Source organism: Rousettus aegyptiacus, unplaced genomic scaffold, assembly GCF_014176215.1.
Source record: "Rousettus aegyptiacus isolate mRouAeg1 unplaced genomic scaffold, mRouAeg1.p scaffold_m13_p_6, whole genome shotgun sequence".
Lineage (NCBI taxonomy): Eukaryota > Metazoa > Chordata > Mammalia > Chiroptera > Pteropodidae > Rousettus > Rousettus aegyptiacus.
In genome coordinates this window covers 41,602,237-41,617,134 of record NW_023416309.1, presented here as the reverse complement: position 1 = coordinate 41,617,134, position 14,898 = coordinate 41,602,237, and the positions used below count along the sequence as shown (strand labels likewise).

Here is a 14,898-nt window from a genome sequence, read left to right as displayed (position 1 = left end):
ATTCTCCTCCTCAATCTCCTTCTCTAATCTCAGTTCCCAGAGATAAGCACTGGTAGTTTCTTATGGTCCTTCCAAGGCACTTTTTATTCCTCTCACCTACTCTCTGCACAACTGCATATAAACAGTCCTAGGACCTGCCCTGTAAGCTGACTGTAACACTGGACAGCTGAGTGGGACAAAATGGAATCAAGAAAAGATAGATGCAATGTTACTTACTGCTTGATTTGAGAAATATGTTCCAGCTTTCTTGGGATCCAAGTGCATAAAGTCAACCAGGCCAGTGAAGAACGAGAGGAAGTTTAGTGTAAGGCCAAGTGGAGTCACCTAGAAATAAACAGAACAAGGTTTGAAAAATATCTCTGAAAGAACCAAGAATGTAAGAGCTACTCTGTTCATACTAAACACTCAATGCCACATTTTCCAGGATGACCATGTATCTCTCCTCCCCCAGCTAACCTTTATCTGTCTTTCTTCCCATTAAACTAGGCGGCAGGACAACTCCTGGTATGGGCTGTTTCTTTATTCAGTAAGCTCACTTCCCTTTTGGAATGAGAGGACATCAATCCTTCCACTCTCAGAATTTCCCAGTGGGATGGAGGGCACTTTGCACAACGATCCTCGGGGAACTGCTAACCTGACGATGCGGATGAATTGTTGCTAACTTGGTGATTTGCCCAGACTTAGAAGGCAAAACTCAAATGCTTGCATAATGGAGACACTGACCATAAGCAAGCCGAATCCCCCAAAAGCTAAGGAATTAAGGTGAGAAGCACCTCAAAAGAGAGTAATGAGGTAGGTAACTGAAATCAGGAATCTTCACAGAAAATTTAAGAGCTATTCTCTGGGAAAACTGTAGCAGACAGGAAGAGTGCAAACGTTGGAATGTGGCTTTAGAAAAATTATGAATATCGTATGGATATAGATATTAAGACATCCAGCTCCTTTCTCCCTACTAGCCCTCAGGCATCCAGGCTCATACTTTCCTGGATGGAACCTAGTAGACCCTTTCTAGAGGAATCTAACATGCCAGAAAAGACTTGTAACAATGACCTTTGGAGGCTGCCCAAAGAGAGTCTGCTAGCTCCTCATTCTGACAGTGAAGTCAGCCAGTTAACAAGTCCTACCCAGGCATACACACTTCCTTAGAGTTTTTAGTGCCTCACATGTAGTATGGCAGTCAAAATGAAAATTCAATAGGAAATGGGAAGTTAAAGTTGAGAGAGTCTCCCAAAAGGTAAGACATAGACAAATACATGCAAAACAAAGAACAGAAGAAAAGATAAGAAAGTTAGAGAACTGATCCATGAAGTCCAACATCGTTATTAACAAGAGTTCCAGAAAAAGAAAAGGAAATTTTATTTTAAAACAAACGAAAACAAGATCTGATAAGGAGCTAGTACCTAGAATGTGTAAATAATGCTTACGACTCAATAAAAAGACAACCGAAGTTAAAAATGCACAAAAGGTATACAAGTGGCCAATAAGCACATGAAAAGATGCTCGATTTCACTAATAATCAGAAAAATGCAAATCAAAATCATGAGATACCACTTTACACCCACTAGGATGGCTACCATAAAAAAGGAGAATAAAAGTATGAAAATGTGGACAACCTGGAACGCTTACATGGCTGGTGAAAACTTAAAACTGCAGCCACTTTAGCGGCTCCTCAAAATGTCACGCCAAGTTACCATGACACCTTACAATTCCATTCCTAGGTGTATACCCAAGAGAAATGAAAAGATATGCCCACACAAAAACTTGTACATGAATTTCACAGCAGCATTATTCAAAAAAGCCCAAAGTGGAAACAACTCAAATGTCTACCAAATGATGAATGGCCAAACAAAATGTGCTATTTCCATGTGATAGAATATAATTCAGCCATAAATACATTAAGCACCGATACTACGACATGGATGAACCTTGAAAACATTACGCTAAGTGGAAGAAACTAGACACAAAAGGCCACATATTGTATGTGGCCATTTATATGAAATGTCCAGAGACAAAAATCAAATTAGTGGTCAGCAGGGGCTTGAGGGAGGGAGGAATGGGAAGTGACCACTAATGGGTACAGGGTGTCTTACAGAGGTGATGAAAATGTCTGACATTAAACAGTGGTGATGGCTGCACAGCTTTGTGAATACACCAAAAAAAAAAAAGGTGATTCTTACTATATATGAATTATACCTCAATTAAAAAAAAAATAATACCGGAAACTTTCTCAGAATTGAAGGATCTACATTTCTGGATTACAGGAGTCGAACACAAATGGAGAGGAAGAGCCATACCAAAGCACATCATCAGTAAATTTTAAAGTATTAGAAATAAAAACAAGATTAAAAAAGCAAATACGAAGGAAATCAAAACATCAGATTTCAATAGCAAGAGGCCAGATGACAATGGAATAATGACTTCAAAATTCTGAGTTATTTTTAACCAAGAATTCTAAATCCAGCTTAACTACCAATCACATCTGAGAGTGGAATGTTTTCAGATACAGTAGGTGTGCGGAAAAGGGTTAACACGGCAGGTCCAAGACTATGATCCTTAGAAAAGCCTTCCTGCAATGTCGGCCCTTGGCTAGTGTCTTGGAACTTAAGATTTCAGGAAGCTTCCCACTACTCCCAGAACTGAGTGACTCGTTGTACCTAAAATGTTTGACAAACAATGTGATTTATGCTAAATTTGTATTCCTTACGAGAGCCTAGAATTTTGGTATATGCTAGACAGAGGGTGCCTATCTGATCAGCCCCAATTAAAAACACTGGGGCACTAAGTCTCTAATGAGCTTCTCTGGTACAGAACATTTTACATGTGTTGTCATAACTTACTGCCAAAGGAATTAAGGGCACCCTTTGTGACTCCACTGGGAGAGGACACTTGGAAGCTTGTGCCTGGTTCTTCCAGACATCATTCCATGGGCCTTTTTTCCCTTTGCTGATTTTGCTTTGTCTCTTTTCACTATAATAAACCATAGCTGTGAGTACCACTATATGCTGAGTCCTGTGAATCTTCCTAGTAAACTGTCGAACCTAGGAGTGGCCTTGGGGATCCATGACATACTAGGTCAAGAAATTAACCTCCCTTGTACCTCTTCGAGGATCCTTCTAGAGAATGTGCCACACTAAAATGAGGGAGTAAATCAAAAAAGAGGAATGCATGGAATCAAAGGCAGCTCCAATACAAGATAGAGAGAGGCAGGATCCAGGATGACAGAGAAGTCCTAGGATACCAGCTATGTGGGAGCCCACAGAGCAACCAGTCCAGACTAAAGCCGCATGGCAGTAAAAGGGGGTCCAGATGGAGAAAATAAAGAAACTAAGAGGCTATCTACATGGATAATTGTAATGAGAGAAAAACAACTACAGATTGTATAAAGAAAATAACAGATAAGAAGAGAATTATACAAATGAGAACAACAAAGCTATTATCAACTCCAGGAGAAAAAAGCTGTTCCATAAACAGTCATAGTATATTGCCTAGCTAAGAAGTAAACATTTATGTAGTCATAATAATTTAAATACTGAATAATGATTTCACTAAAATTTTAGCATATCTCTGTTGGGAGGTTGGGGGAAAGGAAGGGAAAATTAAGAAAGGCAAATCTTTATGTACACTGATAAGGAGTTAAAAACTCAGTGCCTAAAATTGACACACCAAGAGAAACCAGCAGGAGCTTATTACTTAGAAATACGGAGGTAAATTTCATAAGATACGCTGAAAGAGTTAAAGATGGGGGTTAGGAGGGACAGTTTTTCACTGTAAGTCTTTTCATGTCATTTCAATCAGCACTGTACAACAGGATTATAACGTAAGCCACATATATAATTTAAAGTTTTCTAGCAGTCTGATTTAAAAAACTACAAAGAAATTAGTTTATTTAACTTCATACAACCAAAATATCATCATTTCAGAATGTGGCACTGGCTACATTTCAAGTGTGTAATAGCCACATGGACAGTGGCATCCCTGTTGAACAGCAAAATATCAGATTGTGTGCACGTACTACTTCAGTAAAAATTATTTTTATCTTAGAAAGTAGTAGTAACAAAGAACAGCTTACCTTCTGTACCTCGGCTTTAACCACCAGTCCTGGTAGCAAGTTATTAAGGGTCCAGTTTTGCTCCTCAGTGGCAATGGCAGTAGAAACCTCTGAATGATCAATGGACAGAGTAACAACTCCTCCGCTGCCTTTCACTTCTTCAATGATGCAGTTCAGGTACTGACCCACCTTCAGTTTTGCACCTGCGAGCCCAATCCCAGCCCCGCAAAGGAAAAAACATCTGTATGAGAAGGACTTTTAACATGGGTTCAAGCAATACCTGAGATGACTCATCCCTCCTTATCCAATTACCACATAATACTCTCCATATTCCCAGCCTTGAAGGGACCAACTACAAGAAAGGAGTGAAGTGACCCTAAATGACCTAGAATCAACTACCTACAAATACATGAAAATTTCAACAAGGCAGGAGAGTGCTGGTTCAGAGGACCTGGAGGCCCAAATTTCAGTGGAATCTTCTAGGTAAGAAACAGTGAAAATGGCCCATCAAATCTCAGTGAGACCCTACTACTCCCTGGCCCTTCGCACATATTCTCTTTTCTATCAGCTATGATTAACCACTGATTTTAGAAATGCCAAAGAGCCTTCGGAGTCGCCACTCTGTCATTTGCCAAAGTGGCATTTAAATAAAATCCCCACGTGTATCACCTCACTACCATGCACTGGCCCGTCTTCTTCCCCTCACCTTTGTTCTTCTGTCTGTTATACTCCTGGGCTTTCTGCAGTGGCAGAAAAGCTCTGGCCCCACCAACACCAATGTCCACTAGGTAGCCATGGTCTTCCAAACTGGACACAGTGCCTGCGAGCAGCTGCGGGAAGAGAAAGTATTCCAAAAAGTTCAAAAGTCAATCAAAAGTCAAAGGTAATGAAACACAACAAAGAGCCACTATAAAATGTTTATGTTCCCACCACCAATCTCAACACATTATCCCATAATCCCGCTCCACCCCACCCCCACTTTAAACTTTGAACCTCAATATACCACTAGAGAACAGAAGAGGGAAAGATACCAACTTTAATACTCCCAGGGATGGAAAGATTTTATGATTTCCAGACAGTGAGGAGTTATATACAGTTGAATAATGGAATGAAAAAAATGAAAAATTTGAACAAAATTTAACCCGTGAAGAAGTCGTCTGGGTAAGTAAGGTATGTCAAGAACCCTTTCCGCTATTGGAACGTCCTTGCTAAGGCTCCATGGAGGCTTTTTTTTTTTTTGCTACCAGCAAATCTTAGACTTGCTTTCCCTTTCTCCTCTCCACGGTAAGGTGATTAGGTTCAAGTCTTCAATTTCCATTAAGTATCCAAAGCACCCCAGAGCCCTTCACCCTTCAGGAAAAGATGCCCTCTCTCCCCAACTCCGTGTGTAACAGGTAAGCTGAAAGAAAGAAGTGGTTAGACACTCCCCAAGAGACAAGGTAGGGCAGGGAGAAGGCGTGTTGCCTACTCCTCTTCCCTGAACCCAGATACGTACCATGCCGGGTTTCAGGCCCTCCGCACTCAGCACTTTGTTGACATTTTTGGGGTTCAGAGACAGCTTGACACTCTTTTTGCCTCTCTCTGTGACGCCAAGACTGCTCACAACACATCTCACCAGCATCCCGGGAGAGAAGAGTTCAGGCAAGCGGACCAGGTCCTGCATGATACAAGTGAGACATCCCTGATGCATACTCTTCTCCGGAACCTAGAATCCACTGTCGGGCCCTGGTTCAAAGGCTTCTCGTCCTCAGACCCCAAAAGGTGACAAAGAGAATAACCACTCGCCCACAGAAGAAGATGGATCTGTGACCAAGACACTGTCTTGAATTTCAGCATAGAGCCTCCAAATCTCCGCACAATGGGCAGATATAAAATGACTTGTCAAAAGAGTTATCTACAGAGACCAAAGGGATGGTTGCCAGAGGGGAGAGGGTGGGAGGAAGAAAAAAGTGAAGGGGTATAGTCGATATTATTGTGATAAGTTTACACAGTGACAGAGGATTACTATAATTAATAGGGTGATCACATCATAAGGCGTAAAAATGTTGAATCATATCGAACACCTGAAACCAATATAATATTGTATGCCAACTACACTTAAAAAAAATGGGGTCTGTATTTACTGTCTCCACTTCTTCATCTCCTGACTGCTCTTGGGCTTACTGCCATCTGCATCCCACCCCCTTCCTTCCACTGTTTTATCTCCTCACCTCACCACTTCACCTTTCAATAAAATTGTCAGTGACTTCCATGTTGCTAAATCCAACAATCCGTTTTACAGTCCTTCTGTGACTTTTAAATAGAATTTAACACTGGAGACTGCTCCTTCCTTCATTCAACATTTCCTCCCCGACTTCTGAGACCCTTTAATTCACTGGTTTTCTCTGTGTGGCCCACCTTCTTTTTCTGACAGCAACTCTCCTTTTATTCAGCAATTAAAATACAGTATTTACCCACAGCTCAGGCTTTAGTCTCTTTTTACTGTACTTGCTCCCTCTAAGCAACTTCTCCCTTCTTAGCGTTAATTACCACCTATACAAAGAAGTCTTACACATTTTTGTTTCTGTACCTCAAACTCAACACAGCAAAAATGAAATCATAATCATCTCTGGAAACTCAGGTCCCCCTTCAGGATTTCTCATCTCAGATTGGCATGGCCAATTGTCAAGTCTGGCACAACAGAAACCTAGACTCATCCCGGACACTTCTCCTGCCTCACCACCCATAATGAATCCATCACTAAATCCTGAACCCAAACTGCCATCCATCTCAGAGCCTGGACTATAACAGTAGCCTCCGAATTGGTTTCTAGGCAACTACTCATGCCTCTTCAATTTATTCTCTATTCCGTCTACATATTGCCCACCCCGATGATGACATTTCAAGGACTTGCCATTGATTCTAGAACTAAAAACCAGTCCTTAACATGGTCTGGCCCCCAGCCAGCTCTCCAGCCCCATTCCATACCACTCACCGTTGCTCTCTCTGCTCTACCACACTAGCCTTCTCTCTGCTACATACCATGCTCCTTCTACCTAAACTCCATTCCTTCTTTATCTAGTACACCCTCATCCTTCAGCTCTCAGCCCAAGAATCCCTTCCCCCAGGAGAAGTTTTAGAGGTTCCCTAAGATAAGTCAAAATCCCCTTATTAAAAAATAGATAAAATCTCCTTTTATAAACTCTCATGACACCTTGTACCTTCCCTCCTCAGCACTTATGAAAGTTGTCATTTTACATTTATTTGTGTACCACTTATTTCCAGTTAGATTTCCTCCAAGTTTTCTTTACCTTTAGAGGTTCTTCTTGTGCCACCTGCTCATTCAGCTTTTTGGTGTAAGCATCACAGATTTCAGTCACTTGAACAAACCCCTGGAGGCCATTGGGGAGACTAATCACCAGTTCCAGTTCGTTTACCTCTTTCACACAACCCAAAATCCGCATCCCCTCGCATAGGGACTAGAAGAAAAAAAGTAAAATAGGTACAACAGGGAAGAGAACAACGAATGGGGAAGTTAGAAGGTCTGGCTTCTAGTCTCAACTGTGACATATAAAAGCTACAAGAATATAGATGTGTATATATCGATGCATTTATCGAACACCCGATTGAGCACCATAAAAGGTTTAAATGATACAACAGAGTTAACAGCACTGGAGTGCTGGAGGGCACATTCACCTTTTACTTTATCCTATGCAACCTGACACACAACAACAGGAAGCAGGCCAGGTGAGCTAACGGCAGTCTGGAGCTTGCAGGCTGAGCCTGACAGGTGCAGCCACCAGCAGCTCCACGTGACTACAAACCTGAGAGAAGGCGAGCTTGTGTTGGCAGCACTTTTCAATTTTTACAAGAACCCAGAAATCACCTTTTTATGCAAAGTTTTTTAGTTTCTTAATGTTGGCACCAAGTTTAACATTTATTTAGGTGTCACACAGAACAAATAAAATAATTCTGTAGGCTGAATCTAAATCTTCCCTTCAGAGTCATTTGATTTTGTTTTTCTTTTTTACAACTTATACTGGAGTTATCTAATAATATAAGAAACATAATAAGACCATTTCATTTCTCTGAGATAGTTTCCACACCTATGAAATGAAAGGGAGAATCAGAATCATTGCTAAAGTTACTGTCAGTTCTACATATGAATCTACTAAAACAAGTTTCACGAGGATACCGGCAGGATGAGGGACTCAGCAGCTAAATCAACAACAATAATAAACACAATGCACGACCCCAGGCATTGGTTAATAGAAGAAAATAATGCATAATTCTGAGCACGACTCCAAGAATCTATAACCTGAAGCACTCGTACTCTCTCAAGTGCTTGCACACACATGTGCTTGCACGCACACATGCTTCTCCCTCCCACACACACACCCATACACGTATGACAATAAATGAAAAGAGAAAGAAAAGAAGGAAAAAAGGAAGGAAGCACATGTACAAACTTAAACAACCCAGGTAGTTCAAATCAAAACCAAATTTTAACGAACCTCAATACTGAGGATTTCAAACTTCTCTTTTGCAGATTTGCTGCTTTCTCTCTTTTCAGTTTTCAACTTTTTTGTTTTTACTGGCCCTTTCTGGCTTTTTTTCCTTTTGGTGGACTGAAGAGGTTCAGTAGAAATCTAATGGGGGAAAAAAATCCAAAAGAATGAAAAGAAGCAATCTGGTCTTTCCTTCCAATTTGCAGGCATCTGTCACTTGGCATTGTTATTCTTCCACCCCACCCCATCCCACTTCCAACTCTGCTCTTTTTGCCCAATGCTCCCTTTGTCCAAAATCTGCCCCTCATGTTCTTAAAAGTCCCCTTTCCCCTGTGTTCTTCCTCCTTTGACAAAGGATGGACACTGGGGTTCCCCAGTATGAGAAGCAATTTGGAACAGTACATGAATGGAAGGTGGAGTTACAGAGACCTGAGTTAAACACGCAGTTCCACCATAACCAGCTGTGTGGTTTCAGCTATATTACATAACCTCTCTTAGCATCAATTCTTCATCATGGAATGGTGATCTCTATTTCATAGTGGAGTTGGGAAGATTACATAAAATAGAGAAAATCATACAATAAAATGTTAGTTCCCTTCCCTCTAGCATTAGAGCATAGCCTACTCTAATTTTATGAATTCTAATGCAAATTCTGACCATTATACATGGCAGCAAGGTCCCCATTCAAATATGCAATGATCAAAATGCTTTCTCTCCATCCTTAATCAACATGACACAAAGTTCTTAAGAATAAAGAACAAAAGCACTGCAAACTCAAATGTTAACCGCCAATCTTCAAAACATAATGCTTTGGTGGGGGGAGGGTAAGGACTCTGTAACAAGTTCATTTGAAAAAAGCAGACTTCAAAAAAGAACAAATCTGGAAAACAATACATTCTTAAGCAGGGTTCAGTCTTCACAAGGACACTAGAAAGAAAGTGTTCGGTGACTCTCAGCAAACAAGCACACCACTTACATCAAATAAGTTGTCTTGCTCAACTGGCTGATGGAAAGCTTTCTCTGATTTGCGGGTCTTTCTTGTACCCCCACGGGGGAAGCTTTCTTCCATGGTTGTCATGTTTGGGTCTCCTAAAAACAATGCAAACAGTTACAGAGATGTGGCCTTGGTGTCAGATTTCATTAAGGCTGTTATCGATGGGCAAGAGATAGAGCATTCTAGCACACCAGTGTGCTAGAGGGCACTCAGGATCTGAGAAAGAGAGAGCTTAATGCCAGGTTCCAGACAATCCACAATCTTTCCAAAGGTCTCTGCTCCAAAACCACAAGTCCACACATTTCCTCCAAGGAAAGAAATTACAAATTCAATGTAATATCATTAAGTAGCTATAGTTAAGTCAGAAATGCACAAAGAACATGCACACCTTTAAGATAAAATCATTATGCAAATAATTTAAAATATAAATCAGATTATAGATTATCAACAAAGAGGTCTCAAGTGATGGGACTTCAGTAAAGGAGGCAAGCTTCCTAAAGGTACTTTAGGGCTGAATGTTAAAAAAGGAATGGGATTTTGACAGATGGAAAGGGAAAAGTGAAAAGAATTTGAGAAAAAGCATAGAAACAGGAAAAGCCAATTATTTCAATGCGCGCCCGCAATTTGTCAAACAACTGTTCAAAAGCCTGCTCTTCCCTTTCTACGAAGAATCATTCAACTAGACCACTGGAAGATGTTGAATTAGATACTAGTGGTTTAATAGTTACTTTGGCAAGTCAAAGTCTTAAGTAGGTAGAATTATAATGATTATTAAAGTTAGAAAAGATAGAACAGAAATCAAGAAAAATATACTGCAGATTATATATTAGAGAGAAAGAGAGAAAAGGGCTGAAAAAAGGCAAACCGGATAGAAGGAATCAACTGCATTACAACTGAGAAACTGTGGCAGCCTAACTCTGCCTGGACATTTCCTGCTAGAACAAGTTCATTCCCCCACTTTCAAAGACTCTCCAGCTAAAATCAGTTTTCTAATAGCTTGCCAACCAATCAATGTTCTTTTTTATATCGGTAGCTGTGTAGGAATGACAAGACTATAAAACTGCCCGTTATGTTACAATCAGGGCTCAGCCTTTGAACAGGAATCTGCTGAGCTGGTGCCCGCATCAATAAATGCTGATTTCTGCTTGTTGCCTCGGTGTCCCATCTTTCCCTTCGAGAATCCTGCAACATTTCTGGGGGCTTGTCCGGGATCCGGAGATGGTGGTTTTTCGCTTCCCTTGTCTTTGAGGTCTGGCCCTCAGGATGATGGGAGAAGCGGCCTTCACCTGGGCACCAGGAGACCTACTGTCTGCAGAGGAGAACGACTCTTTCAGCAGAATAGGATGGCAGCTCCGAGAACACAACAACAGAACCTGGAGAGGCGCAGGAACCAGCCCAGGAGCACCGCCCAACTGAGTGGTAAGGACCCGAGTCCTAGGAACAGCCTGTCCTTTAGAGGACAGAAGGGGAGTGTGATCAACTCCAGAGGTCACCCAATATCATTTGTTACAGGAAACCGTGACCTCTCACAAACATAGGGCGGAGGGTAGAGTGTGTTTGGTGTGTGTTTGTGTGTGACTGAGACATGACCAGCCTACAAAGCAAGGGTTGAGCCCCTATCCATGGTTCTGTGGTGAACCTCATATGGCTTAGAGTTTTGTCACTGGATCTCCGTGAGTCTACGCCAGTGACCTGAGTCGGGGATCACCAGTTGCTAAGAGGCACCTGAAAGATCCCCGCGCTGCCAGGGACAGGAGAAGCGAATCTGAGTGCATGTGCGTCACTGACCACGGGTGGAAGGATGGGTGGACAACAGAGTAAACAGTCACCTTTAGATTGTATGCTTAAGAATTTCAAAAAGGGTTATTCAGAAGATTATGGAGTTAACCTCACCCCACAAAAACTCCACACCTTTTGTGAGATCGACTGGCCTTCTATTAGCACTGGATGGCCAGTACAGGGAGCTCCTGATAGGGAAGTCAATGCAAAAGTCTCTCAAGTCATTACTGTTCAACCTGGGCACCCAAACCAATTCTCTTATATCGATCCCTGGGAAGCAATAGTTTGCACCCAACCCCCTTGGTTGAGAGCCTGCCTAGAGGAAAACTGTAGGGTCCTCCTAGCCTGAGCTTTGGCACCCTCCTAAGGTCAGCTGAAAGAAAAGAAACCTGTGTTGCCAACAGATTCCAGAGTCAACCAATCTTTGCCTTCTAATGGGAAAGTCCTGAAAGCAGACACAAGGACCAATTGATGTGGACATGGCTGCCTCGGGAGTTCCAGAACTCCCTGATTATCTTTGGGACAGCTCTAGCCTCGGATTTAAAGGCCTTCCCAGCAAACTAACACAGCTGTACATTACTCCAGTATGAGATGACCACTTCTCAACAAGAAAGACCTACAAGGAATGCATGCAAGGAACACATCTACTCCTCAGTCCCTCTGGGAAGTGGGTTAAAGATCTCTACAGGGAAGGCTCAAATCTGCCAAGAAAAGAGTCAAATACCTCGACTTCCACCTGTCGCAGGGACACCACCAACTCAGCCCAGAAAGGAAACGGTCTGCTCAATTCCTGTCCCCACCCTCCAATGACAAGTCTGACACCAGTCTCCCCACTTCTTCCCCTTGTACCTACTGTATGCAAAGATACAGGATAGGGTCCAACACTGCCTGCCACTGGCTTCACTTCCATAACCTGAAGGGTGTGCCCTAAACGCCACGCTCTGCACTCACTGGGGATTCCAATATGGGATGGAGTACAGAAAGGTTAAATCTGAGAGCAGCCAATCCTGCCAAGAGCCTGAAACATTAGGGGAAACTTGGGTATGTTGGCAATGGACCTCAAGCAGAGAAGAGGTTCATAACCATGCAGAGGGCCCAGCAGTCGAAGAATTTGTCCAATGGCTGTGCAATTCAACTACACCTAAGCCTACACCGTCTCCTAGGCCCCAAAGCTCACAAATGTATGATGAGCTAAAGGCCAACTTGGGCCAAAACCTAGACCTCCCAACTCTAGGGAAGAACCTCTTTGTTGACCTAGCTGAGAGGATAGCCAATGAACTTGGTGTCACTAAATGCTGGGTTTGTAGAGGAGCACTCATGAGAGAAAATTGGCCTAGACGCTTTTCACCTCCTTCAGTGGAACTACACAGTGGCTTGCCGCAAATAGGGTCAACCCCAGAGCTCGGTCCTCTCCTCAGAAGTGGCAGGGGAAGATTGTCTTAGCTGGATGGGTCCAGGATACATTCAGTGGGTTGGAGAAACCCCATGTAAAAGAATGCTATTTTTAAATCACAGACCTAAACTGATGGCCCAAGGCTCCTTCCTGCTATTGGCCCAGTAATAATGCAGCTAACTCCTCCTTGTGTCACTCTCTCAAACCAAAACTTGACTGTCACGAACTGTACTACAGAGAATGGCATTGTTCCTAACCCCTTCCATGCCATCCCAGCTATTAGTACATACTAAAAAAACCTCAATTCCACCAGCTCAAAAGCTGGAAAGCACCCCATGGACTCCTGGATTTGTGGAAAGTGGGCTTAACTCCTGATGAACTGGAAGAGAAGTTGCACCGCTGGGAGCGTTCAGCCTGGTTTCTTCCTTCTACCTAACCAAGGAGGAAATGAGCTAGGTGTTCCCCTGTATCAAGACTTAAAGGCCAGAACTAGAGATCACTTGAAATAGGGGGTCAACAAACATGGAGGGGGGAGATAAGTGGCCACCCCACCATATTATCCAATGCTATGGCCCCACAACTTGGGCCAAAGATGGGAGCTGGAGTTAGAGAAACTCCCATATACATGTTTAACTGGATCATTAGATTACAAGCAGTTCTTGAGGACATAAACAATGAGACTGCAACTGCCTTAGAGCCTCTAGCCAGGCAACAATCCCAGATGAGGTCAGCTGTCTATCAAAACCGCCTAGCCTTAGATTATCTATTAGCAGAAGGAGGAATGTGCAGAAAGTTTAACCAGACTGATTGCTGCCTCAAAATAGATGACAATGGCAAAGCCCTGACTGCCATAGCTACTAATATTAGGAAAATAGCTCATGTGTGTATCCAAAGTTGGAAAGAATGGGACCCTAGTAACTTCTTTGAAGGCTGGTTCTTCACTTTCGGTGGTTTTAAGACTTTAGTTGGGATAGTACTCCTACTCCTTGGGAACTCCCTCCTCCTCCCATGTCTGTTGCCTCTTGTTATCTGGTCAACCATCTCCATCACAGAGGCTATAGTAGAAAGAAAAACTGCGGCAAAAGTCCTCATGCTAAGGAGGTATCAGTCTCTAAACCAAAAATTAGAAGGAGATGAAGCTCTCTGACCCAGTCCTGGGTCTGAGCATCAAAGAGGGAAATGTGGCAGCCTGACCCTGCCTGGCCATTGCCTGCCTGAACAAGTTCATTCCTGACTGCCCTCCTCTTCCAATGACTCTCCAGCTAACATTAGTTTTCTCATAGTTTGCCAATAAAACAATGTTCTTCCTTATATCTGTAGCTGTGTAGGAATGACAAGACTGTATAAAACTGCCCGTTATGTTACAATCAGGGCTCAGCCTTTGGATAAGAATTTGCTGAGCCAGTGCAGGCATCAATAAACGCTGCTTCCAGCTTATTGCCTTGGTGTCCCGTCTCTCAGTTCGAGAATCGAGCAACAAAACCAAGAGAACCATAGATAGGTAGGTGTAAGTGAGAATTGAAGACAGGAGGGGCTGGTTCTGAAAGACTTCGGAATAAGAACGCAGTTAAGGCTTGAGGCTGTAATGGAGATGACCACTGAGAGGGAGCCTAGTATTTGGAATCAAGAATGTGTGTATATTGGGAGCATTGGAAATCTTGCTCCTGGGCGTAAGTCATTAGTTTTGGCTGAAATAAACTCTTATGAAAATTTTTAAAAGAATAGGTGTATGTTTCATAGAAATAGGGAAGTGCAGAGGAATCTAGTTTGTTGGGAATTTCATCATTAATCTCATTTCAGACCAGGGGAAACCGAAGCTTCAAAGAGTAAGGTGATCCAGTGACAAAGAAGGAATTTAAGTTATTTCTCGGAGACAGAACTTGATGTAACAAAACCCACGCGAGCAGAGCTGGCTTCTGAGCCAGGCTGCAGTGGTTGAACCACTCGCCAGCACCGAGGGCGCATGGCAGGGACCCGGGGGACCTAGCCCTGGGACAGACTTAGAAGCCACAAGTTTTCCTCCCTTCTCGTCTTTGACCTCACTCACCAGCCTCCCGACGCCAGCACCCCTCAACTTCAGAGGCCGCGCCACTGCAGCCACACACGCGGAGACCCGTACACACGCAGACCAACGCAGCCCTCCCGGAAGCGTGGGCGGGCTCAACGCCCAGCTTCCGTTGTTATGCTGGGTCTTAGG

The 14,898-nt window shown here is 42.9% G+C and overlaps 1 protein-coding gene across 2 annotated transcripts in view; it reads right to left on the bottom strand.

The window, feature by feature from the left end:
* Positions 1 to 14,884, bottom strand: part of PDCD11 (programmed cell death 11) — a 41,200-nt gene extending 26,316 nt beyond the window's left edge. For both annotated transcript variants that reach the window (XM_016154483.2, XM_016154484.2), the window contains exons 1-8: positions 14,749 to 14,884; positions 9,512 to 9,624; positions 8,542 to 8,676; positions 7,339 to 7,506; positions 5,544 to 5,705; positions 4,755 to 4,878; positions 4,070 to 4,251; positions 217 to 324 (exon numbers count right to left, since the gene is read on the bottom strand). In XM_016154483.2, coding sequence (XP_016009969.2) covers positions 217 to 324; positions 4,070 to 4,251; positions 4,755 to 4,878; positions 5,544 to 5,705; positions 7,339 to 7,506; positions 8,542 to 8,676; positions 9,512 to 9,613 — 981 coding nt within the window. In that variant the 5' untranslated portion in view covers positions 9,614 to 9,624; positions 14,749 to 14,884. The remainder of the gene's footprint in view (positions 1 to 216; positions 325 to 4,069; positions 4,252 to 4,754; positions 4,879 to 5,543; positions 5,706 to 7,338; positions 7,507 to 8,541; positions 8,677 to 9,511; positions 9,625 to 14,748) is intronic.
* Positions 14,885 to 14,898: the final 14 nt, after the last annotated feature.